The sequence below is a fragment of the Lepidochelys kempii genome, chromosome 8 (genome assembly GCF_965140265.1).
Source record: "Lepidochelys kempii isolate rLepKem1 chromosome 8, rLepKem1.hap2, whole genome shotgun sequence".
NCBI lineage: Eukaryota > Metazoa > Chordata > Testudines > Cheloniidae > Lepidochelys > Lepidochelys kempii.
Genome location: NC_133263.1, coordinates 70,306,092 through 70,333,034, shown reverse-complemented (window position 1 = coordinate 70,333,034; position 26,943 = coordinate 70,306,092). Strand labels below are relative to the sequence as shown.

General features: G+C 41.5%; 3 protein-coding genes across 19 annotated transcripts in view; 2 read left to right on the top strand and 1 right to left on the bottom strand.

Moving 5' to 3' along the window:
• SLC30A7 (solute carrier family 30 member 7) overlaps positions 1-10,397 on the top strand; it is a 64,528-nt gene extending 54,131 nt beyond the window's left edge. Inside the window, exon 11 of the mRNA XM_073356881.1 lies at positions 10,128-10,397. Coding sequence (XP_073212982.1) covers positions 10,128-10,139 — 12 coding nt within the window. The 3' untranslated portion in view covers positions 10,140-10,397. The remainder of the gene's footprint in view (positions 1-10,127) is intronic.
• DPH5 (diphthamide biosynthesis 5) lies at positions 57-26,783 on the bottom strand. Of its 3 annotated transcripts, none has more exons than XM_073356902.1 (8): positions 26,684-26,783; positions 26,131-26,308; positions 23,408-23,532; positions 18,490-18,607; positions 5,212-5,332; positions 2,769-2,808; positions 1,707-1,810; positions 57-300 (listed from the first exon to the last, which is right to left on the bottom strand). In XM_073356902.1, the coding sequence occupies exons 2-8, from the start codon at positions 26,263-26,265 to the stop codon at positions 77-79; spliced, it is 867 nt and encodes a 288-aa protein (XP_073213003.1). In that variant the 5' UTR covers positions 26,266-26,308; positions 26,684-26,783; the 3' UTR covers positions 57-76. The 3 variants fall into 3 exon arrangements, with proteins under 3 accessions (XP_073213003.1, XP_073213006.1, XP_073213004.1); XM_073356905.1 differs by having other exon boundaries at positions 18,499-18,607; XM_073356903.1 differs by lacking the exon at positions 26,684-26,783 and adding an exon at positions 26,577-26,677.
• Positions 26,699-26,943, top strand: part of LOC140916026 (uncharacterized oxidoreductase ZK1290.5-like) — a 74,179-nt gene continuing 73,934 nt past the window's right edge. For 14 of the 15 annotated variants that reach the window (XR_012160371.1, XR_012160369.1, XR_012160370.1 and 11 more), the window contains exon 1: positions 26,815-26,943. Coding sequence is in view for 10 of the 15 variants with exons in the window: in XM_073356901.1 (XP_073213002.1) it covers positions 26,914-26,943 (30 nt within the window). In the remaining 5 variants the exon portion in view is untranslated. The other variant, XM_073356893.1, reaches the window with a different exon arrangement.

Genomic DNA, 26,943 nt, shown 5'->3' with positions numbered 1-26,943 from the left:
GTTTAAAGTAAGGATGGGAAAAAAATCTAAATTTTAAAAATTGCCACAAAGCAGGGGACAGGTAAAGGCTCTTTATTCAAGTGTTCCTTTGACATTCATTGTCTTCAAAGCTAGATTCATCCACAGCAAAGAGCTTAAGCATATCTATTTCCAGAGGATGCATATTGCCTGCTATGATCATGGAATGTAGTGGGCCACCTAATTCTACGGTGGACAGCTGTTGTAAAGTGCCTGAAGCAATTTTCTGATCCATGGCACCCACCCTTGCTAGGCCAACACAGAGTGTGCTCTCTGTAACTTCTACAAAAAAGAAAATATAATTTCAGGAAATAATTCATCTTTCATTTTCTAGAGAGCAAATTCAATCTCTTTACTGAGCAATATTTGCTTCACTGAAAGTAATGAATGTATTTTACATTTACAAAAGCATTGACTCTCAAGATTCCAGTCTGATTTTAATCTAACACTTTAAAGCCAAGAGTTTTTTGGCAAAATGGGATGGAACTCTGTTCTTCAAGGAGATGCAGTATTATAAGCCACTTACTAACTGTAGTTTAAAATGGGACGTGGCAAATACACAGAAGAGGGGTGCTAGTTCCCTTCTCCAAGTGAGTCCTCCTTTCAGTCAGTGCCAGTAGCAGGATACTGGTCTAGGTGAGAAGACTACCTTCGCCCTCCTACTTCCAGACCTCAGGAGAGAGAAGTAAACTACTAAAGGAATAAGGGAAGGGAATTTGCTCTAAAATGTGTATTTTGTAAATTTAAAAATCAAAACAAATTTTAATAGAAATACAAGTGAATTAAGGGGGTGTTTGTTTTAGCTCTGCTCTCAGTAACAGTACAAATGTAAAGTAGCTACCTAATATAAAGGCTTGGTAGAATTTGATTTTTTTATAACGGACATACCAATAATAGTTTATGCATTTTATCCAATTTTTACAGTTCCACAAAATTATGGGTTTTAAACTTTTTTTGATTTATCAATTTAAAATTTGTTATGGGGAGTGTCTGATGCTGAGATTCAAAAACAAAGCTTTAACTTCACACTGTCAAAATATACACAGTAAATATTTTTAAATCAAACTAAATTCAAGCAGTATTTCTTCATCTGTAAATTGACAATGTAAATGTCAGCTTGTATCTATTTTATCATATATACATCTACCACCAAATCTAATTCTTCCAAGCCTACTTCTATCAATGGGATTAACCTGAATTTACCCTGGGGTAAATAAGAATTTGGCCAATAACTAGTGAAGTGACTTAGGTGTCTATCATATGAAAATCTTGAGGTACAATTGTCTAAGGCATTCACAGTATAGTTAAAGGGAAATGTCAATGTTAAAATATTCTAACAGTTCTAAAAACCTGTGTAAATAAACCCTCCATTCTGATCCATTCAAACAGCCTCCCCTTGTTTAATCTGATGTACCAAACGGAAAGATGAATGGTAACTATACCAGTTGAACCAGACTGAAGACCTTGACTATACCTCCAGGAACCACTAACTCCCATTCACCAGTGCTCACTGCCTGCAGTACAGCTTGGGCTTTGCCAAACACATCTTGTGATCAGCTGACTAGGGTTGAGGGTAGCCCAGTTTCACTTCAAGACAGGAGCTGCTCAGTAGTAGAGACTCCTCAGTAAAGGTAGAGAAAGGGGAAGCCTGGAGTACTAGCACCTGGAAACTACTATTAAATATGTACCTGGTTCTTCTCCTTGAAGCCTCCTATTTTGAACAATGGCAAGAAGCTGTTCTGCAGCTTGGTTCACACTCATGTACCGTGGTGATTCATAAATCTTCTTTCCTCTGATGGAAAAAATAAAGTAATAACTGCCTTGCCAAATACTATTCAACCACAGAATACTAGGTTATTGTATTTCATTCCATTATCTCTATGGCACATTTCAGCTTTAACATAACCCATATGGTTTAAGTAATCCATAGGCCGTGGGGGTGGGGGTGAATTTCAGCTCAATTGCAGTCCCTGGGCTCTCTGCACACTTGTAAAGCAGCAGGGCATAAGTGGCTGATATTTTGCTATCTTAAGATTCAAGTGAGACTGCTGGAAACTACAGTGTCTGCATTTACTTCCAACAATCATCATGTAAGCAGATAACTACAAAGCAGAAATTTCTCAAACTCTTTGGCGAGTTTGCCAATTCTGGCTACATTCAAACGAAGTTTATGAATGTGAGTCTAGGCCAAAAGTTACAGCATGTCTTGAAGCAAAAGTTTATAGACCCAATTATAAAAAGATGGTTTAGAAATGACAAACTTCTTTGAGACAGCTATATGAACTTAGTTAAACTAACACTATTAAAAATGCTTCTGTTTGGTGTTAAGAGAATGGAATGGCAGTACTCCAGATGCAGTTTCTGGCCAGTGCACTGAGATGATTCAGAGCACTGTCTTGCTTTCAGCTGAGAGAGACTATACTGTGCAAGATTGTACAATTATAAGACTTCATTCACTGAACAACCTCTTATAGAAGGACCTAGTTAAGACAAAATGTTTTGTTTATTGAACACAATACCAAAATCTAGTGTGCAATTATTGCAAATTAAGGGCTCGATCCCATTGTAATCAATGGCAAAACTCTCATTTATTGCAGTGAATGCAGAACCATGCCTAAGTGCTTTACTTCATTACAAGTGAGCATCTAAGAAACAGGTGAGTGCAGTATTACTGAGTAGGAGGAAGGATCTTCAACCAGTTTTCACTAGAACATGCTGACAATATATTTATTTTCAAAATAGTGACTCACTTCATCAGGTTTTCCAGAGATTGCTCCTTTACTTTTATGTCTGCAGGATAAAAGTTATATTTATCACGCACAAATAAAGACTTCATCTGAGATACTGTAATCTTCTCACTCATCTTAACTGTCTAAACGGGTAAGGGCTTAGTTAGTAGTTTAAATTAGCAGGTCTCTTCTGCTTTTCATACACCAATATTTTAGCTAGTGAGGGAACTACAAACATGGATTTCTAGCAAAGCAGTATCAGCTCTATTCTGAGCTTCAAATAGTAGTTATGAAGAAAAACTTTCCTTTTATGAAGATGAAATTTTACCTGGGATTGCATTGTTCTTATTTGCACTAGAGTCAATGTAAAACAGCCCTTAAAACACTTAAGTACTACAATGATGGGCACAGTTGTCATAAGATTGAAAAATCTCAATGATACTGTTCTAAAACATTTAAACATAGAAGTTTCTGGAAGCCAGATGTATTGCACACTTCATTCATATATTCTAGGTTCAGCTGCACCTCGGTAGTCAGAAGGTAAAGCAGCATAACTGAACAACAGCATTCACTTTAACCACCACACAGGAACCTAATTCATTAGCAGTTTCTTCCTGCTACAATTTCTGGATGTGTGTGTTTTAAATACAGAGCAACTCTGCAATTTTAAGGAGACTGAGGCACCTGCATTATCTCTGACAGGCACTCAAGTTCTACAATAGGTAGCAGTGGAAATTATATACTAAACAGTAGAATGTTTAGCTTGTACTGACTCACAATTTTTGACTTGGTGTTCAAATCATAGTGCATTACACTCAAATCTGTAGGCAGGAGACTTACATCACATCTTAAATCTGTATTCAATTTGTAAAAAAGCTGTACAAAAAAGGTAAAAGTTGGGGTATGTTTTCAGTCTTAAAATCGCTGTTCAGATTTTAGCATCAGCCTCTGCCAAGGAAATTCTGAGGAAAAGGTTTTTATAACAGGATCTGTGCATAAACTGGCATTTTATTTTTATTTTTTTAAGTTGTGGGAACTAGAGGTACAATTTATCGTAAGTTAAAGTTACGGTACTTCCAAATCACAACCATATTCTAATAGCACTGTTTCTGCATTTTGCTTTTACTCATTTGTGAAATATCCTTTAATGTAATTTGACTAAATCAATTAAAATAGACCACAACCAAGTGGTATTAAAGGAACACTTAATTTGAAATTATCAAGTTTCAAATATGACTTAATTAGATTTAAGTCCTATACCTGCCATGAATTCTCCCCCCTCCCCACACCCCAAACTTTGTGGTTTTGCAAAACCGCAATGTTAAAATCAACACAAAATGAAAAACAGTGCAAAGGATTAAATGCTAACAGATGCAGAGTAAGTGAACCAAAAAAGAAAAATCTCCCTCCTGCTTCCCTTCTTAAGTTTGTTAACTTGTAATAATAGGACTTACACTTCTGAAAACTTAAATTTAAGTTCATGTTTCTTTAAAAAGTTACCAAAAATCTGATTTTAACCACCTCTGGAAACATTCCTGTGCATTTGGAAAGTCAGCCAAATGTGCAATGACACTTGTACATTTAAATTGTTTCCAGACTAAGGTTCTTCCAATCTCCCACAGAATGCATGTTTTTACTTAAACTAGTAATTTATTAAGCACTGACAGCTCCCTCCTCAGCCCAAGAGACATACAGAAAGGCTCTCATTCTTGAAGTGGTCACAAACCAAGGGCTCGAACCTGCACACTCTTAGGCATGTGTATAATTTTATGCAATGGGACTATTATCATGTTAGAGTTACACAGGCTTATGTGTTTCCAGCACTGGTATTTAAGATTTGGATTACAGGATAGGGCTAAATAAAAAGATCAGACAAAATGTGAGCTACTGAGGATGGTGCTAATTTAAAATCAGTCATCTGTTTTAGATCCTTGCTTTACAGTGTTTTTATATATTACAATGTAACCTTGTCACACTGTAAATGTCTTCAGACTAATGAATGCTATATTAGAAGATGAAAATCATTTAATTAAATACTACACATCTGGCTAATACGACATGCCTCTTTTTTAATTGTTTAGACCTTAATAGATCTTGGAAAAGATGACACTTGCTAATTACTGCAACCTGATTTGGATCTTGAACAGGAGATACACTTGTCCTTAAACTCATGCTGCATTTTAACAGCATATGCAGATCTCTGATCCTTGTTGACTTCTATTGAAGCACAGGGGTTTTTTTGGTTTCTTGACTCCTTTTTAGAAATTGCAGGCCACAGTTAAACAAGATAGGGCCAGTAAAGCTATTCTAAATTCACATGAGCAATCCACAAAGGATGCAATTTTTAGTATATTTTCTTCAAACAATTAAGAACATTTTTCTTCTAAATGTATTATGTTTACCACCATAGCCTCTGGATGTTGTATAAAAAAGTGACTACAGAACAAAGACAGATATCTGTTACCTAGTAAGCACAGCGTGTGCATTCCATTCTGCTTGTTCTTCTGAATCTTGTCAAAAAAGCTTTCTGGTTTCCACGTATCCGTCCAGAAAACTACAGATACTGTTTCTCCAAAGTTGTACAACTAAAAGAAAAAAACCCACACAAGCAAAGAAGAAATTACTTAAGTGTGGATTACAAAGTTTCTATACATTAAATATTAGGAAATTAAGGTTTGACAAAACTAAAAGCGAGGAAGTCGTGAGTGTGTTAAGGAGGGAGCATCAGACTGGAACTAAGGCACCCTTATATAAAAGGGTATTTTCTCAACGATTTTGCTGCACACACAGGAAAGAATAAATTAATACCTCTTTTTAAAAAAGGTGTCCTGTTTGTCCTGTTCTCCCCTTGCTGCACTGCAGGTTGTTGGAATGGTGCATTAACAAGACTTTGTTCCAGACTTAGATACAAAGAAAAAACTAAGTTCCCTCTCTGCTATGGAATAGGAAGTTAACTACTGTTCTGTCATCCTCCAGGCAGCGATGCATGTTAGAGAATGAGTAGTGAAGCTGCCCCCTAAGGCTTGTATCCAGCTCTTTATTCTGGTCACCATTCTTCATTAACTTTCAATATTCCTTCTATACTTAAAAAGACCCAATCATGTCCTTATTCAGGAAAAATTCTCCAGTTAAGTCAAGGTAGACTAGGCCCTTTTGAAAAACTGAAGCAAAACTGTAGTAGATTATTTCCTAAATCTATAAGGAAGCAGGTAGGCAGCCTCCAATACTGCTGTGGCATCTGCACTGCCCGTGTAATGCTTCTACAAGCCTGGGGATAAATTATTCTTGTAATATTTGTATTAAAATAGTGCTCACAGGATGCGTGTGCTATATATGAAGATGCTGTCCCTGTGCAAATGAAGTTAGAATTTGAGAGACAACCAATACCATGAGGATTAGAGGACAGCGGCTACAGATATATTTTGTGTGTGGGCACATGCACCCTCATTTGTAGGCAGACACAGTGGCAATTACATTCACTTGTCCCTCAGTCTTGCCGTCATATATTGGCTGTCTTCACAGTAATGGGAAAGGTGTGCCATGGAAGATATTTGATATAGTTCTGTAGATTAGTTCCAGATGGGTATTGTAAGAGGCAGCATAAAATAGAAATATTTTCCTGAGTTGTAATTAAAGGCAGAATTTGGCCTGCAAATCTATTACTGGTGTTGATTCATACAAAGGAAATAACTCAGCTTGGCTTTAAGATCCCAGGTTGAGTTTCAGGGCTGGGAGTTGGAAAACGTATTTATGCATCTACACTAAGTTAATTTGATCCGGAAGGCAGCAGAGGCAATAAACACCAAATCCTGGTCTGTTTACTGTCTCACCTCAAAAGGTAGAAACACATCTTCAAGACCCTGTCTTAGCCAGGTTGTAGTCAGTGCAGGTCTAGGGTGGGACAACAAAGGTGGATTTGCAGCTCCCTGATACAGGGCCTGGCTACGTCCCTCTCCATCATGGCTACATACTCCAACTGCTCCCCTTATTTTAAATCCTACACCAAAGCAAAGGAAGGAGTGCATTCCCCCTTGTCTGCTAAAAGCAGATGAGAGAAGAACATCTCTTAACTCCCCAACTATTTCTTCTCTGCCTCCTCTTACCAGGCTCCTAGCTACAGGCGGCACACAAGACACAGTTAAATAGAGAGAGTGTGAGACTGTGTGTGTACACGTGTACGTACGAAGAGCTCTTTTCAAGCCTGGGACAGGAGGAGGAATTCCCACCTGCTTTCTGCAGAGAAGGAGGAGCTGCACTCTGTCCTCTGCTACCCTTTCTTTAAATCTTACACAGAAGACATTATGGTGGTTCTATGCCATCTGGGGATTTCCCTCTGGCCATTTAAGCCATGAGCACAGCTCCTTTGCACTGCCAGAGCACCACGAAGTGGCCAGAGGGCACCAGAGAATCAGGTCTGCTATTTCAGCTTGGATTTTTGTGATGCTTCAAAGCAGAAACAAGTTAGTTTTCTACGGAACTGGTGCCCAAGGGTTACTCATTTATTCTGATAGGAGGACAGTATGTTCAATTATTCTTGGCATATTACACAAACTATTTCCTCATTTAAATATTACACTTCAGTAACTCAAAGACATGTACCCATATTTCACATTTTATAACCATGAGGTCCTGCTGGTAAACTTAAAAAAAGTCACATCGAAGGATAAGGTCTTCATGTAATTTTTAACTTTTTAAGGCCCATGTTGTAGAAATCCAACAAAAAAAAAAAAACCCAAGTATTTTTCAATTAGCTGGACCCTTTCCATTTGGTACCAAACTATGGCCAGAGGCTATTGAAACACCGGTTGAAAGGTTTAACCCTCTCCCCAACCCCCCCCCCACCTTTTTTTTAATTAAAGCTTATGCTCTGCACACAGACTAGCCTTTAATATTAAAGCTTAATTAGTGATCCACTTGCCTTAAAGTGTGAACTATAAATACTTTGGTAAATGAATAAATGTTCAGTTTCATTTTATAGCTATAAAAAACACTGGCAGAAAACGGGCGAACAAAGTTAACAGGACAAGCCATTACACAATTGTATATTATCACTACTGGGTATATTCTACTTCCACATTAGAAATACCTTGTCACCTCATATGGAAGATGAGTCTGGGAGACAAGCAGCATCCAAAGATCTTGGCTATCAGATCAATTATCTCTAATAATTTGCAGACTTCCCAATATGACTGGGATCACTGAAGGTGATCAGACAAACTAGCAGCAACCTCTAGTCATTGGTGCAGCAACCCATGGTCAGCCATGGGCCTAGCACGAATGGACTTGCTTACGGGCTGACATCTGAAACCATCAGGAGATCATTCACTACCCAAGTAGGAGTAGTCTCCTCTCCTAAAGAAGGCCTGACCTGTGGTGCCACTGGTGGCCAAGTACACATGGAGCAGAAAAGCTTTTCTTTGCAGCACAGATCAAAGAAAAGGGTGGTTAGAGATTGGGTGATAACTGGGTGATGATATCTGCAATGCAGACAACCATCCCTCTACGCACTGAACGGAAACAACCAACTCACTTCACGTTACCATATGATGGCAGTACTGAGGCTAATCACTCCTTTAACCACTACCCCGCTCTCCACAATGACTGCTGACCTGAACTAGGTGTGAACTAGAGACCAAGGGGGTAAAGCTTCCCACTTCCTATTACCAATTAACCCAATTCTGTTATTTCTCACAGCACTGCTTCTCAGTGAATTGTGGCAGAGACCTCTCTTTCACTAAGATGTCATTAAATGAGTACCTTATTTTGTAAGCAGTTGTCAAAACTGTACTAACTCATTAGACTTCTCTTTTATACACTATCAGTAACAGGTCTTTCATTTAAATTGAAGGTCCAAAAGATGTATATGTATCTTGGAAAAGGAAAGGAAAAAGTCTGTAAAATACTGTTAATGAATGTAAAATACTTTAGCATACTTTCAAGAAGTACTGATTCAATAAGGAGGCAATTCTTCCAGCATCAAACATTTAACACCTGTTTTTGCACCACTGGCCAGCACAGAAATTGCTTTCAGAGCAACACGAGGCACCACTGTATTATTGGGGGCACAACCATCCATGTCATTTATACCCCTGTACGAGTTAGATTTTGAGAGAAGTTTCCTTATTTTTACTGCATGTGCCTTTCTGGTGGTCCCCAAACATTTAATATTCCTTCTTAGAAATGAAGGAGAAGCAGGATAAATAGGAGAAAATTACTTTTGGCTTTCGCAATTCACTGGTATACTATCATTTTCAAAATGCTGTGGGATCGAAGAATTAATGGAGTTGATTGAGGTCCATAAATTGAGGACCTCAATAAATTACAGCTGTTGTGCATGCAAACATTTGTATATGCACAGGCACAAATTTCCCACCCATATCATACATCAGCACATACTTGGACACTACTCCTGTGGCAGAACAAGCCTACATAAGTTTGAAGAAACATGATCATTTGTCAGCAAAACTTGCTTATTTAATAAAACTAGTATTTTAACTCTCTTTCCTACACCCTGCAAAGATATGGTACTTTCTTGGTTCAAGAGGCTGATACATGAGGCTGCTGTACTATGTTATGCTATTATTTCTGCCTCTTGAAATCCAGCATAAAGCAAATGACTCACAAGAAAAGCCTTAATGCAGAGGGAGCAATAGATATTATTAAACAAACAACGCTAATATCCTAAAAGGATCCTGCTCTGTGATATTCCATTTCAACCAGAAAGAAATCAAACTGAGTCTTTCCATTGACCTCACTGGACTTTTGGATCAGGACCTAGAAATCAAAATGTAAAACTTGATGTTGTTGGCACATAGCTGTAAAACCACTGCAGTTTTCATATTCATTGTGTATTTTGTACAGAACAAAACAAGTGATGATCAGACACTCTGTTCTGAGCTTTTTTAAGCAGAAACTTATAATAGCCTGAATGACATCTTCAACGAACTAATCAGACATAAAATGGCTAACACAACAATAGCCCCTTAAAGAAGGAAACAAATTAATTTCTGAGCAATCTTGATAGTGCTGTGTCCTTCATTAAACACAGCCTGGCATTTGTGGAGGAAAGGTGTCTTGTATGTGAGAGCTCAAACATCTCAAGTATCACACACTTGCATTGAACATCAGATTTATCGGATTCCTGTCTTAGGGTCCCACACACAGCTAGAATTTCGACAGAGGAAGGCACTGCATTTGGATTTAGTGGATGGATGGGCAGGCCTTTCAAATCAGCAGCAGTAGAGACAAACCAGTCTCCCTCTTCTCTAACGTTCAAAATCTTCATGGGAAGCTTACAAAAGCGGCATCTTCAGAAAAGTGAGAAACTTCATGTGCTTGTAGATGTTTGAAACAAATCTTTTCTATGATTATCTGTTACAGTACAACTACTAAAAGCCAGGAAGAGCAGCCAGGTCTCCTGACTACCAATCCAGTGCCTGATCTGCTAGACCTGAACGCCTCCCACAAAATGCATCATAAAGCAGTGCAAACAAGGTGGTCAGTTTCCCCCATTCTTCACGCTTTGCTTTGTTTTGTCCCAGCATAAACTGCAAATATATTTAGTGCTTTCTATTTTATTTAGATACTTAAAATGAAAGAAGAGCAAACCACTTTTTGTACCAAAGACTAGGGAGCCTGCAGTTATTTTGTACCAGTATTTTTAAACAGCGCAGTTCAGCCGTCAGGCTAAATATAAACAAGGTGGAATGAAGCATATTAGAGAGAATGGGCTATATTCTAATCTCAGTTATAGAAGTGTAAACCCACTGAAGACTTCAACCTTCAGTGGAATTACTCATTATGCAGACTGGTTTAAATTAGATCAGAATCTATCCTATTGTGGTCCAGACCAAAAGAAACCCTTCTTAGTGTTGTGGCCAAATAGCTAATGAACACAAAACATGAAAAAGAAGGAGCAGAGGCTAAGTAGGGAAAAGTAAACGAAAAAAAAAACATTTTTCTTTCCCCCTCAAACACAGTAGTGTACTAAAACAAACAGCAGAGAAGATGCAATTTAATATTCAAGGCCACTATTGTACCCGCTGCAGGGAAACGAAGAAAGAAATATTTCAACATGCAAAGGTTTATTTTTGCAGCATCTTTTCCCAGAATTATTGCTGCATCAACTGTAACCATGACACTGCATTCTGTCAATTATGTACACTGTCTCCTTTCTTAAAATGTCAAAACAGCTTTAGAAGCTGTTCAGAAAATGGGTTACTCACCAGGAACATTTCAGTAGGTGAATACAAAAGCATTCTTCTTAAGTATTTTAGACCCAAATCTGCAGCTCTTACGCATGTGCAGACTCCCAGCAGACTGTAAAGGGAATTGAACAATATGCAACCAAGGGCTACCTTTGATCTTCTTTGCTGTGTTGAGAATCATGGTTTATATGACGTGACATTCTTACAGGGTAAGAATATGCTGCAACTAATACCATTATGGAGTCTATTCCTGGGAGATGTACGTGAAGCTCAACTCACACTTAAGTCAAAAGGGCTACTCTTGGCCCCAATAATGTAAGTGGAAACAGGTCAATGAGCATTAAGAGCCACTCAGCACCTTGCATCATAGGATCTTAGTGCTTACTTGCTGGTAAACACTGCTGCAGAAAGTGATTCCCTTTCTTTCATCTTTGGTATCAGGACTTTGGCTGTGATACTACACAATGTTCATCCTTAAAAAAGGAATTTTTTGCTCTTGATACCCGATTTCCCCAGGTATTTCTCATACCAAAGGAGGCATACTGTGCTAATATCTAATAACTAGGGGCAAGGTTGGGAAGTTCAAGGGTAACCACTACAAGGAAGTTCAAGGGTAACTACAGTCCTGTCAGCAGAGGTATTAAAACAAAAAAACGAAATTTGAAGTTGCTTATGACTTTTGGCCATTTAAAATGAGCCTTAGGCTTAGACTTATCATTCACACTGTCTTGCCCAGTTTTATAAAATTGTAAGCATAGAAAATTAAAACTTTTACTTAAAATGCTGTTTCTGCATCACACACGACTGGGCTAGAATTCCTGGGAGCTGTCAATCACAGAGAATGGAGATGGGGGGAGATGGCTAACAAGTTGGAGAAAGAGCACTGAATGGGATTGTTTCTGCATCCTATGGCTGATGCTACGCAGCAGCCATGGCTTTCAACCTAGTAACTTTAGGCAAAAGAACAAAGGGAAGTCTCTCTCTCTCTCTAGGCTGAGATGCCTTCCCTGTTGGTGCTCAGAAAATGTCTTCCACGTGAGTAAGATGGGACTCAACATTAAGAGCCTTCTTCCATCGAGAGCATGTGAAGGATACAGGACATAATCCAAAAGGGTAAAGTCACCTTAGAGGCTCTGGAACCCTTCTTAGGCTTTTCATATATAGAAACATTAGCTCAAAATCTCTCTTCCCCCACCTCCCCTGTATTAACCTGAAACACAGTTGCCAAATTCACCCTGGTAGGTGGATGTTTCTGGGTCAGATTCAGTGGTGACAAATGGTGCTGTAAATTACACAGCACATGGAAGCAATAAAGTAGGATCACTTGCACTGAACTAGCATTTAGAGGGTGTGCAAAACAAGTGCTAACTTACACAATAAAGACTCAGGGCATTTAGTAGGAAAACAAACTGGAGACAGTAAGATATATTTGGTTACTATTTTAATGAATGAAAAATGTTTGTATTATATTTCTTCCATTTGAGGGAAGACAGATGATCGTGTGGTTAAGGCACAGAACAGAGTCAGGAAATAAGAGTTCTATTTCCTACAGGCTTCCTGTGTGACCTTTGGGCAAATCTCATAACTACTGTGTGCCTCAGTTTCCCATTTGTAAATAATACTTCCTCTACAGGACATGAATGTTGTGAGGTTTATTCATTCCTCACAAAGTGCTTAGATACTACAGAAGTGAACACCACAGTTCTGTATTTGTATTTTTCAGTTACAAAATACCAGTGATTGGTTAAAATGTAAATCTACTTCACACTGTAGTTACATTTGTAAATGTTAATTAGGTAGCTAGTAATTGAAAATTATCAGTGTAATGAGTTACATAGAATCATAGAATATCAGGGTTGGAAGGGACCCCAGAAGGTCATCTAGTCCAACCCCCTGCTCAAAGCAGGACAAAGCAGTTACTGAGGGATCAAAGGAGATAGACGTTTATTCAGATCTAAATGAGGCTGTTCTGAAGGCTGAATGGATTTACCTTGCAAAAGGGCCAGGACATGAGGCATTTTTCCTTGCTACCTTTTAAAAAAATGCTTATGGACTTGACAATGTTGTTTACCCAGAGCTGAGCAGCTCTTCTTACTCTAGCTGTCAGTCATGTTAGTCAGTACACTCCCACCAAAAAGAGAGAGATGAATAGCACTAATTGGAAGGATGAAGGCTGAGGGCTTAAGCAGCTCTACTGAAGCTCCTAAACTAGGGAAGAGAGGTTATGCAAAAGGACCAGTTTGAGCCATGACTTACAGAAAGGCCTTTGGTAGCATAGCAAGGGCATGCAAGGAAAACTACAGTAACATACTGCAGACAGCCTAGGTCTGGACTACTTCCCAGGTACTGGCTCTTTAGAGCTGTTTCTTGAGGCACACCAGGGCATTCATTTAGTTTTGGTCCTATGAACAGGGAAAGAATGTCCCTTTCAAATGTATGGGGATTATAAATTTAGGGTGGTGCACGAAGTGTGCACACAAGGCCAATTTTCAGCTAATTAATGGGAACAGTAATTGGATGTGGTTGCCAAAAGCAATACTGATAAAACTAGAGCAATTTGCTTATGGCTTTTTTTCCCTCCATCTATTCCAAGCCTCTCACCCTTAGTTGGTTCCTTCCCTTCTTCTTCTGTTCTCTCTCCCCCTACTCTCTGGCTTTCGTTAGTCAACCTCTCCCCTACTGTCCCCCCTCTTTGTAGGTCCTAGTTTTTATATCTGTCCCCACAACTTGTCCCCTGCCTCACAGTTCAGTGCTACAGCAGCTTTTTATTACGGCATTCGGGGGAGGGGAAAATTACAAGCCATTTTTGCCCCAGCAGTTGGCCTAAGAGTGAAAAACTGAAGCCTGTAGAAGACAGCAAAGGACTTCTCCCTTCCTTCTACCTACAGGCTACATGGACTAGAGCAGTGGTTCTCAACCAGGGGCCGCAAGCAGGTTTCAGGTGGTCCACCAAGCAGGGCCAGTGTCAGACTCACTGGGGCTCAGGGCAGAAAGCTGAAATCCCACTGTATGGGGATGAAGCCCAGATCCCTGCCACCCGGGGCTGAAGCCGAAGCCTGAGCAACTTAGCTGCATGGGGCTCCGGGCAACTGCCCTGCTTGCTACCCCCTAATGCTGGCCCTGGCTTTTATATGCAGAAAACCAGTTGTTGAGGCACAGGGGGGCCGTGGACTTTTTACAGCATGTTGGGGGGGGCCTCAGAAAGAAAAAGGCTGAGAACCCGTGGTGTAGACTCACGGGAATAAATGGGGCTGAGGCCATGCCTCTTTCCCCAAGTAGGTGAGCAGGGGAAGAGCTGAAATCACAGGTTCCCAACACCACCAGGAGTACAGCTTAGCTGCTCGGGCAAAAGGCTGCAGTGCTCCAGCAGATACCAACAGAAGTGCTATGTGAGGGCTTTGGACTGCATTCCTGTGGGGCTACCCCCCCGCCCCAGGCTCCCTGGCAGGATCATTCCACATGCACAGACACAGAACTGCAGGGCCTTTAGAATGGTGCTTAGTGCCAGCAACTGTGATGCTACTTAACAAATACCACTGAGACCATCCAAATTACAGTCAGAGTCCAGAGGGCAATGGAGAAATGAGCCCAGCGGTACCAGGTTTAAGTGACAATTCACATCCAAGGCACTTTCCCACCCATCTTGTTTGTCTCATTTTGGAAAAATAAAAAGGAACATTCTCCAAATCTTGAACAAAAGCCTGATACTACAACCAGTATGGCAGAGAACAAACAGGGTGGAGAGATGGGCACAGGAGGGATCTAGAGGCTTTGGCACAATGTGACTAGTGCTTACAGCTGTCTTTCAATCTGCCTAACTGACCCAGCTCTCAAAAAAGCTCCAGCCAACTGTATCAAAAACTGCAGCGAAAGAGCTTTTCAGAAGCTCAGCATTAAAGGATTTTTATTTTTTTTTTTTTAAAAAAGGGGGAGATCTTGCCCCTTTAATGTGATATGAACCAATGCAATAGCTTCTTTAACATTTTTATCACATGCAGTCTCTAATCTGTTACCACAGTGATTCTCCATACCAGCAGCGCAGATCTGGACTGCGCGGAAAAGATGTTTTCAGAGTGGAGGCATGTTTTTCCTTCCAAAATATTTTACTTTTAATGAGCTTTTGTAAAATAGCAAAAACTACATTTCTGCTTCTTCAGTCCCAGAAACAGTAAGTCCAACCCTAGCTCATGGCAGCATCTTTATAGAAATCAGTACACAAAAAGTGATGTATAGTAGCAGAATGCTTTCTCCACTGACTTACTCTGTGCAGTAAGAATATGCAATTAACTGCATGTTATGCTTCACAGAAAGAACTGAACATTGGTCTGATCATATAAGAGACGCATTCTTTTGTGAGCAGCTTGAGCAGTAACTGCATTTCACCCAGACAGAGTCTAATCAGCAGCTACAGCTCATTGTTCTGAAAACCGTAAGTACAATCTATAAAGGTGTTTCCTGTTTTTCGCTAGTAGAGTAAGACATTTTGTATCAAGATCAGAATAAAAGGAAAAAAAACAAACCTGTTCTGTGGTCATGTATGTATAAGAGGAATCCCCGCCACACTAAAAAGTAACAAAATGCTTCAAAAAAGCAGCTGCTCCTAAAACAAATGAAATTAATTCATGACAGGAGACAATTATGAAAATAAAGAAGTGGAGGGTTTTAAGGGATGATGGAAGTAACAGCCACAACTTTTAATAAATGAGAGGTGCCTTGTCTGCTTTGATCTCCCTTCATTATTTGTTTGCTCCCTCAAAGTACACTGAAGATTTAAACATTCAGCTGGTTACGATCCTGTAATATAACATGATCATGATTTCCCAAAGTGCTTTTTACAAGAATGGGAATATGTTGATTTACGAGAGAGAAGCACCTCCCAGGTTAGGAAGGAAAAAGACTATTGCCAGGGTGAATAACTCCATGTTTCTGTCATGGTAGGTTCCCCCAGCATTGGATAAAGAAAGTAAAGACAACTCTAGAGACATGCATATGTGGTCTACAGCATGGATTGTTTTAAGGGCAGTCCTTGATTAGAAATTGCCTCTCTGTAGCAGCATTAGATGCTCTCCCTGTACAACCGCTACAAGGCAGGACAAACTTTCAGAAACACTATAGATTTTTAATATAGACACTTGCACTGTCAGATGTCTATATTTTCCTTTTATTCTGTCAGAGTTTGGATTGGAGGGTGAGACCTTCAGTTTCTCTCCTCATGGCACAGAATGCAAGACCATCCCATGCTAACGAGTAGTAGGAATCCATTGCCAGCTCTTGACTATAGAAGCAGGCTGTGCACCATAATAAAGCAGATAGGGTAAGGAGCCAACCCCTGTGCTACCCTACCCATAAAAGTGCAGCCATGCGACACCTGCCACCGTCTACTGCCTATGTAGATTGTAACACCAAAAGTCTACTTCCTCCCTAAAAGATAATATGATCTCTCCTTTCAGCAACAGACAGGTGTTGTGAGAAAGTACTCATGGGGAGAATTATCACATTGCGAAGGTCACGGGTTGCGTTCCCTGTGGGCACACTACAATTAACATTCACATTTTAAGAATGGTGCTGTTGAACTAGCAGTTAAGTATGAGAGCACACGGGGCTCAGACATTTCTACCACTGTGAGTATGTGTACAACGGAGCTGGAGGTATAATTTCCAAGTCAGGTAGGCATACCCATGCTTTGACTGAGTCAGTGCACTAAAAACAGCAGTGTAGCCATGGCTGTGGTGGCACAGGGACGGGTTAGCCACCTTCAGTACATACCTCGCGTTTCAGATGGGATTGCATTTGGAATGGCAAGCCTGTCCCACTCCCTGTGCAGCCACAGCTACACTGCTATTTTTCAGCACACTAGCTCAATCAAAGCGATCATGGGTACGTCTCCCTGGCTTGGAAATTATTCCTCCAGGGCCAGTGTAGATTCACCCTGTGGCATGGAAGTCTGCTCAGAGCTGAAGCCTACGCCATATCTACAACCGGTACAGATATGCTGTTGCTGGCAACTACTCAAGTAAGGCTGCTAGTATTTCTGGTATAACTTTGGAGGTATCAGTTATTTCTGTTAAAAACAGGCAGCTCTCCCTTCCTTAGGCTAGAAAGGACCTCTTCCTTCTGAGATGGAATTGCCCTGGACATGCATCTCATCGCTTATTTACACCCTGATCCTCAAATTGGCTCCTCACAAGCAGACCCCTATGTTCACATACAGCCTCACTTACTCTTCACAGGGGCCTACACATGTGCAGGCCTTCAATGACAAGTTCCTTGGGGACAGAGTAGGGGAAGGGCTGAGCACACTGCCAATGCTCATCATTAACAAGAGTAACGGAGGGGAAAGTTGCAGATAGCTAATATATGTATGATTAGTGATGATACATGTTAGTCTAGCATTTTTCCTGTATGAAAAGCAGAGCGTTTTCTGGACATCTATGAAAGGAAACTGCCTAGTATTAGCTCGCTGGACACCAATTAGATCATCACTGCCTTAACTTTGTGAGAAGTAGAAAAACCAGACCTATAGTAGTTACATGGCTTGAAAGCTGTTTATATTTGACACTAAATTATCCCACAATTGAGTCAGGGAGTTCCTGTGAGTTTTCCAGCCAACCAGCAACCATTTTCCCTATATTCATAAAATAAAACTATTCCAGCTTTTGCCTTGAGGAGTAGAATTATTTTCTTTTCTTCCCTTGAAACTATGTAGCTGCCAGCAGTTGATTCTCTGATTGGGGAAACTGGGACAGGGACAGGAGCAAGGAGGGGAACATAAGGAAGATTTTACAAAACAGGCAGAGCAGACTATGACAGAAATTTAAAAATATTAAAGAAAATAGGTCTCTACTTTTATGAGCTTCCAAGGCCCAAAATAACCAATTTATGGGACATGCAATAGGCTAATATCTTTTTTTTAAAAAAAATTCAAGGTATGTGGCTCTCATCCTTGCATTCCTCTGATAAAACAAAAAATCAAAGATCCCTTAGCTGTTGGCAGACATGTAGGAAGATTAAAGAGGTGAGGATCAACTCAGGAGGGAAGGGATGTGTCTGATGCTAAATTTTTGACATCACTTTACATCTGGGTTTGGGATAACACACGGAATCATGTATGTACCCATTTTATTTCCATTGATGGTATATTTCTCAAGGAGATAACTTTCTCTCACCAGATGATCACCAGTAGGAACAGTAAGCTAACAGGGCAAAACAATCATCATACACACACAATGCTTTACATATGAAATACATAGAAAATACTGCCTAGTTTTTTTGTGGGGGAGAGAAACCAGAATTGTCACCCATTTACTCACACATACATCAATACAAATAGGCATTTTGCCTCCCAAATGTTAAGTTACATAATGATAAATGCATGGAACACTCTGAAAAGGAAATGTTAACATATTCTGAGAACTGGCCAGAATTTCTACAGCTGTCTTCCTTAAAAGTTTAGATTGCTTCATGCAGCCCTTCCATAATGTCAGAGCGGTAGAGATTGCTGATTCAAATATTAACAATTGTAGAACAGTACGTACAAGAGTTACCTGTAAACCGCAGCAGCCCACTGCATTCATTATGGAAGCATTATGAATAACCCTGTATGAAATCCCAAGCTTTACTGCACGCAAAACAAGATCACTGTGTGTTGTGGCCCTGTGGTAAGGAAGAAATGGGTTAGATTGACAAAATACACTGACTGAGCATAACCATCAACATAGTTTGTTTTGAAAGTAAAATTAAAATGCTTCATGAGTAAAGCTATGCAGCATGCCAAGAGTGGTAGTAAGGGCTTTACTCTGACTTTATCATAACAATAAGTAGCAAAAAAAAGGGCTAGAAAGCACAGGGACCCACATGAATTTCACAGCTCTCAGTTGTTTTTTCAAAGTTAAAACTGCAACAGTAGCATATTTTTTACTTTTTAAAGTAACTTTTGGTAGCAACTTAAAGAGGACAGTTCCATTTGTCCTTTGTCTTTTGCAGGTGTCTGCTGGATGTCTGTTGAATAGCAAATGTCAGCTAAGCTTAGCACGGAGAACTTGGGCATACCTCCAGTATTCCTATAATTACTATGCAACCAGGCCATCTCACATTTGCACTGAAAGCCTGTGAAAACATGTTCGAAAGACAGAACTACACAGTATACAGAACGTTTTAAAGATTTATACATATTGTATACAAATGTATACAGTAGCTATATATTAACCTTGGAAAAGCCAAGCCTGGCTTTTAGAACTATTGTCTTTCATATATTTAAGTACTGAAATCCACAAGACTCGGGGAAAATGCTTTGGGATATATAAACAACATGCAAATTCGTTCCAAAAGTAAATAGGAGCAATCCCCTTTGAAACTTACCACAAGCTGAATTTGGCTCAATATACCCATCAGTCAACATGCACCCTGCATCTTCACACTTGGACAAAACTCTCAGTCAGGTTAATGGGAACTTTGCCCAGAGGAAGAATTGCAGGCTTGAGTTCCAAATATGATCAGCGTCAGAAGCACAAATAGATCCAAAAAGAAAAGGAGTACTTGTGGCACCTTAGAGACTAACCAATTTATTAGAGCATAAGCTTTCGTGAGCTACAGCTCACTTCATCAGATGCATATCGTGGAAACTGCAGCAGACTTTATATATACACAGAGAATATGAACCAATACCTCCTCCCACCCCACTGTCCTGCTGGTAATAGCTTATCTAAAGTGATCATCAGGTGGGCACCTGATGATCACTTTAGATAAGCTATTACCAGCAGGACAGTGGGGTGGGAGGAGGTATTGGTTCATATTCTCTGTGTATATATAAAGTCTGCTGCAGTTTCCACGATATGCATCTGATGAAGTGAGCTGTAGCTCACGAAAGCTTATGCTCTAATAAATTGGTTAGTCTCTAAGGTGCCACAAGTACTCCTTTTCTTTTTGCGAATACAGACTAACACGGCTGTTACTCTGAAATAGATCCAAGTTAGTCTTATTTTTAAATTGCAACAATTTAAAATAAATTAATTTTTATTTCAAATGGTACATGTGCATGTTAAGATGTTAAAGTAGTACTGTACTCTCCACATTACATGTGAAATGTTGCAATGCATTTAAATAAGAAAGCTGTCAAATCTGAACAACTGCTTCAGCTGTCTCCTTTTCTCCTAAGATACCTCAGCTAGTGCTGCCCATTCCATAAAGTGAAACAGGGAAAGTACTAGTATCTGGCTGAGCTGACTAATTACATAGGAGGGTTGTTTTAGCCCTGACATCCTCTGTCGTTCAAGCTGAATTCTCATGGAGTTCTCTCAATCTCTGGCCTGACCATTTCCCAACCTTAGTGCATTTCTGTTATGCAACTACTTGGCCAGCTCAAGTGCACAGATACGGACACAGAAATGTGGCAGCAGTTGGTGGGGGTGGGACGAAGTGTCAGTTTTTTAAAAATATGATAAAGGCTCATTCATCTACAGCAGATTAACTAGTAGAGTCTGAATTATGGGAAGTCAGGAAGTACTGCTCGAGATAGACTGCAACACCTAGGAGAACAGCAGTAAGGTAATCCTAGACTTAGAATAGTTCCCTCATTAACTGCAAACCTCTCTCCTATTAACCCCCCCTCCACTCCCTTCCATGAGCAAAGGAGACCCAAGCACATCCGCTGAGGGAGAGCAGAGGGCTGGCTCTTCAGCCTCATCCCCATCTCTCCAGATCCATGGCATAAGGGCTCTGGAGACTTTGTGGGTCTGCTAATAGTTGAATCAGGGGAACAGCTCGCTTTATTTACTGAAATCTGCTCCAATCAGCATCTGCTCCCACTTGGCTCCTTTACAAGGGTTGCAGCACAGCTGCAGGCAGTGTATTCACATATGGAGACTCAGCCAATTGCAGCAGAGGGCCTGAGGGAGTCAGCCCTCTGTGCCCTTGTCTACGCTACCACTTTCCACACACTGCGAAGATGCTACTGGTGCTAGACCAGGCAGTAGCAATTATGGAAGCACTTGCATAAACTGGATGCAGGTGGGCATTTATTTCAGTCACCACATTGTTTGACATGGTGCTAAAAGTTGCCTGGTTTACATTAACACATTCTACCAATATTGCAGACACAACTGCAAATGGACGGGAAAAGAACTGAAAAATTCCAGGGTAGCTGCACTTTGTGTTGTGCCTTTGTATCAGCAGGATGGGACATCCCTTACCTGTGGGGCTGAAAGGCCACCCACCTCCTTTCTGTACTAGCTAAACCTCTCCTTCTTGAGGAGATTACTTGAAAACTCTGAGGTCAACGTTTGGAGTGTCCTGGCTCCTATGTCACCCTCACACAGGGTTTTCCACAGGATAGGACAATCCTGCCCTTTGTTACTAGGAGCAACCAGTCAATCACCTCAGAGATTCCAGGGAGCAGGTGTGCTTGGAGTAATTAGGAAAAAAAAAAAAATCTGAAACGGGGTGCATTAAACTTCAGAACACTGTTCTTCAGTAAGTTGCCCTCAACCCTCCTGAGAGTCCAAACACTGATTGACTGAAATACACACCATGGACTCTTTTAGCCTGCTTATAAATGGTTAATGTCTGTCGTGGGCTTTACGAATTTTATATCTACTGCTAAAAATTAATCCATACTTCCCTCAGATTAAGCATCAAAAAATGACATATTAATAGACTGAAAGAGTTAGCGCGAGAGCCTTAGTTTCACTTCTTGTTTGCTACGTTTCCCCCACCTCCAACTGATTTGGCCAAGGTTAGATGACCACCCTAGAGGGAAAGTTTCTATAAGGAACACAAACAAATTTTTGAACTCAGGTGCCTAAATTAAACCACAAAATCCATTATGAGGCTCTTAAGTGACCCGTTTTTCAGAGATGCTGAGAACTGGCAGCTCCCATTGATAGTAGCAGTTCTGGGTGCTCAACCTCTCCGAACAGCAAGCCACTTTTCGGTGAGGGAGGGGAGCGCTTAGCTTTAGAGATCCAACTTTGAAAATTGTGGCCATATAATACACTGCACAATGCTCTAGATCATCACCACCACCAATTAACTTCAAAGCTGCCTGGAGATAGATTTTAGGGTCCTGGTTCTCCAACATGATTCTTGCAGGGGGACCCTTATATCCTCCCTTATGGAGACCCACTGAAGTCAGTGGAGCTCCACACAGGCATCAGAGTCTGTCCACATGGACCTGACTTCAGAATTGGGGCCTAAAAGCCTACACATTTAGACCACATAAATAAAAGTTTTAGAAAATTCTTTATACTTTCTTGAGATAGAGCACTATGTTATAATAAAAGCATGCGTTTCTAGTCATTAAAAACATTGGTATACACATTGCAGAAGCAGACCTGGTGACCCCCATGCAAACTCCAACTACTTTTTGATGGACACAGTCGTTATATGGCCTGTATGCCTAAACTTATTTCTGGATCAAAGCAAGAGGGTATAGGTACTGCACCTTAACTTAAACCTGGATTCTAATGGCAATGCACACTACAAGTATAATTACTTTAATATTTCTAAATAGCCAGCATCACCTGCAGCTACAGTAATAAAAAAAATTGTCTCAATGTTTCCCCAGAGTCTGTAGTACATAAGTTATTCCTCTCCTTTATAACATCTTGCCCCTCCCCCCAATGTACCCACCCACCAAACTGTTCTCAGTGATTTAATTTTCCTTGTGCCTCTTAAAGCTGTGATACATAGTCTTGGATCACCAGCTGGAGACAAAGAGCTCTTCTGTATGGCTTGACATTACAGATTGATGATGCTTGATTACATAGGCAGAAAGACATCCTTCTAGAGAAAGAAAAAGGCTATAGCTTCTAGCAGCAATAAGAAACAGAAATAGGAAGCTTAATAAACAAAACTGACAAGACATTTATAATGGCTCAGCCATCCTTAAAGACTAGACTAGATAATACCATTAGCATGTGCAACCAACACCCAGCATTCATTTAAAAAGCAACTGAAAATAGAAAGCATGGTTTATAACTACAAAGCATGAATAATACATAATCAAGAAATGCACCATACTTTGTAACAGCCTAGCACTTCTTCTGCTAAGCTGATAAAATCTAAAACAAATTTTTTTTATGAAGTGCAGCTTGGATAATGGCAATTAATTGTACAGTTGTTGCTTGACTTTTGAAGGGAAGATTTATATATCTATGTGAGTGCCTGTGGGTCTGAGTTCCTATCTGATAAGGATGTTTTGCAAGCTGTTTGGGTGCGAGAACTGCAAAACAAGACTGAGAATAAAATGTGAACTACTTATTTACATTTGTATCAAATTCAAATGTAGCCAGTTGTGCAAGAAAAAGAATGGGGGACTCTCCTACCATTATGAAAATGGAATGTTTCTTTTTCCCACTAAGAAAATTATGGTAACATGAGAGAACTCCCATTTGTTAAGAGCTAGAAGTAGCCAAATGACAAAGCCAGAAGAATAATTAAAATATTGCCTTTTCTTACCCAAATGGATCACCAACTACGAGAAAAGCAACATCACAGAGATCAGCATCTTTTAAAATATTATCCGCTTCTTGTTCCACTGTTTCTCTGTCAGCCAGAATCAATTCTCTCCCATAGAACTCCTCCTAGAGATAGAAGAAAAACATCAAAATGAGACAGCTGGTGATGACTTCCATTTGTCTTAGTCTGTCTTCTGCGGCATCCAACCAGATATAGATTAGACATTCACTAAAACTGTGCTATGGCCTAGTTTTTTTTATATCATGTTGTAATTAACCAGTCTTGAAACCATTCTTTATTAGTATCCCCAGGGAAATGTGACTCCAACAGCTGATGCTTGGTTTCTTTGCACCTCAGATTCACCCTCCAGTTCTGGTTCTGCATGCTGAATACCTTTCCATGCATGTTGATAACACATTTAGCCTCTGATCCTTCAAACACTTACCGTTAAACAGAAGAGCAATCCCACTGAAGTCAATGGGACTACACATGTTCTTTAAATTAAGCATGTGTGTAAGCATTCACAGGATCAAGGCCTCACATATGAACCATGAGACTTGGTTCCTTTGTAGAATGTTTAGTGATTATTTTCCACATCTGTACATTCTCATAACTCAAGTTTCATCATGCTATGTAAGTACTATTGTTACATAGACAGCAAGCTTCTTCAGGGCAGGGACATGTCATGTCTTTCTGTTCTGTAAGCCACCTAGCACATTTTTGGGAGCTATAGAAATCATAATTGTTTAGCTAACTGAGGTCAGGAAGGTCTGACTTTACAGAAAATGTGACATCAATTCCAGCTCTGCTCTCCACACACAAAGGATAGTGTATAAAACAAAAAGAACCAGCATAACAGTGAGCACAGCATAAAGGAGTAACAAAGGATGGTCCTATGGTTAGGGCAGTAGCCTTGGATCTGGTAGTTCTAGGTGCAATACCCTGCTCTGCCACAGACCTATGATGTGACCTTGGGCAAATCACTTCGGGTGAGACCCACAAAGGAACTTAGGCACCCAAGACCAATATTTAGGTGCCACTGACATTCACAAAGTTATTGCTCAGCTGGTGTGTAAAGTCCCCGCTGGTAGGCCTCTGCAGAGCCACTTATATTTTTATGCTGCCACATAGCTAATTAGCAGCTCGGAACCCTAGCTCATGCCTAAACCCCAGCAGGAAACTCAACCTTCGCATTCCACTCCTATCTTTCCAGTTGGGCCTGACAGCACATCTACCAGGTCAGGGCCTTGTACAAGTGAAGACTGGGTATTTTTCCAGTGAGTGTGTGTGTGTCTCCCAGAATAGTCAATAGCTCAGTTATAAGGGCACTCATTTGGGATGGGGGAGACCCAGGATGGGGGATGTTTTCAAATCCCTGCTCTGCACGATTTGGAGCAGGGGCTTGATTTTACCCCAGATCCCCACATCCTGTGAGGCCCTACATGTCAAGAATATGGGATGGTTTTAGCAATCCATTGCAGGCCAGAGTCCTCATCTCTAGACAGCCTTCTGATTCCCTGTATTGCTGCTCATATGTGATTGCCCTCCAAACCATTAAGCAGCCAGTTTCCACCTACTTTTAACTTGGTCAGCAATGTCCTAAGGGTCACCCTTTTTCATTTGACCGGGAACCAGCCAATGGGAGTTGGGGGAGGGAGGGGTGCCTAAGGTGTGTGCTAAGGTGTATGCAGAGGGTGGGGGTGTACATGCGGGGGGAGGGGGGGAGAATATGCGCAGGCTAGGTGGGGTGCCTGTGGGCGACAGCTGCGCAGAGCTGCTTGCGTGTCTTCAGAGCTGGACCTGCTGCTGGCTGCTTCCGGGGCGCAGCGCGGTCCACGGTGCCAGGACAAGCAGGAAGCCTGCCTTAGCGTCCCCTCTGTGCCGCTGACCGGGAGCCACCTGAGGTAAGTCTGTGCCCCAAGCCCCAATCCCCTGCAGCAGCCCTGAGCACCCCCACAATCCAGAACCCTTTTCTGCACCCAAACCCCTCATCCCCAGCCCCACTCAAGTCTGCACCCCCAGCCCAGAGCCCTGACCCCCTCCCGCAATCCGACCCAATGCCCCAGCCCAGAGCCCCTTCCCACACCCTGAACCACTCGTTCCTGGCCCCACCTCACAGCCCTCACCCCTACCCTCTGCCCTAAGCCCCTCCCACACTCCAAACCCATCATCCCCAGCTCCGTTGGGTCATGGGCATCAACAATTTTCTTCAACTGGGTCGCCAAAAAAAAAAAGTTTGAAAACCACTGTACTAAGGATCTTTCAGCATGCATCAGCAGGGTCCACACAGGCCAGTTATCGTGTGACACACCAATGTGCACTCAAATTTACACTTCTCTGGTACTGACTAAAGCACCAGGTGAAAGTTCCAGTTAAACAATGAAATGTTTAAGCATTTCTAAACTGATATTTTTCTAACTTTCTGTTTTATGAAAAATGTTGATATTTGGACTTTGTCACAATTTGGGATGAAAACAAATGTTGAAATATTGGAATTTCCTGTGGATTAACGAACTATGGAAGGAAGTTACTCATATAAAGTGCATGCTGGTTTGTCAGGATCATATTTACACTCACAAAGATGCTTTACTATTCTTTCTTCTGATGAGTTGCATTATTATTTTTCCTGGTTCTGTTACTGATCCACCATTCCTGCATCCCCCTTAATATCTTTTTTGAAATAACAGAGTAAAGACTTTCAATTCAGTGGCACGTAAACCTACCAGTGCTTCCTTCCCTACAGTTAGGACCGACGTGTAGGCCTCCAGGTATACTCTGCGGCAGTGCTTTACAACCTCCAGTCCTTTCACGGTAATATCTTTGGCATCTCCCAGCCCTAGTCCAATCAGGTAAAGCATTTTAATTCCTGGAGTGGAACAGACGCCAGTTCCTGAGTGTGACCTACCACAAGAAGGGAACAGGTGTCAGCGGGAGGGATGGATACCCGGGTGGCTCCGCAGGGGAGCACTGCAGGGAGACTCTCCCCCTGCAGAGCTCCGGATCAGCGGGGGCGCTGGGCAGACATCAGGCCCAGTCCCCTCTAGGGGGTCACCGGGCCGTTTGATGTCCCTCCACCATGTGGACCTCGGGCACAAAGCAGCCCCCGCCCCGCAGCTTTCCCCTGTACCATCCCCTCCCTCCGCGCCCCGGGCCGCCGCCCAGGCTCTACCAGCGGCACGCGGAGCAGCCTAGGCTAGCCCCGGAGCGCGCTGGGCCTGGCTGGCTCCGTACAGGGGACACCGAGCCCGGAGCGGGGGCGGCCCCCGCCTGACTCACGGGCCAAGAACCTCCCCGCATCGGCGCTGGCGCCTTGCAGCACGCGGCTCCCCGCCGTAAAGCCCGCCTCGCTTTGCGGCGCTTTACGACGGCAGGGGAGGAGGAGACGGGGGCTTGGAGACAGTTGCCTAGCGCGGACGGAGGAGGCGGTCTGATGGGGACCCGGCTCAGCATGGCCTCCTGGGCGCCTGAGCGGGCGCCGCTGGGTCTCCGCACGCTCCCCCTCTCCAATGGCTTACACATCCCCGTGCTGGGGCTGG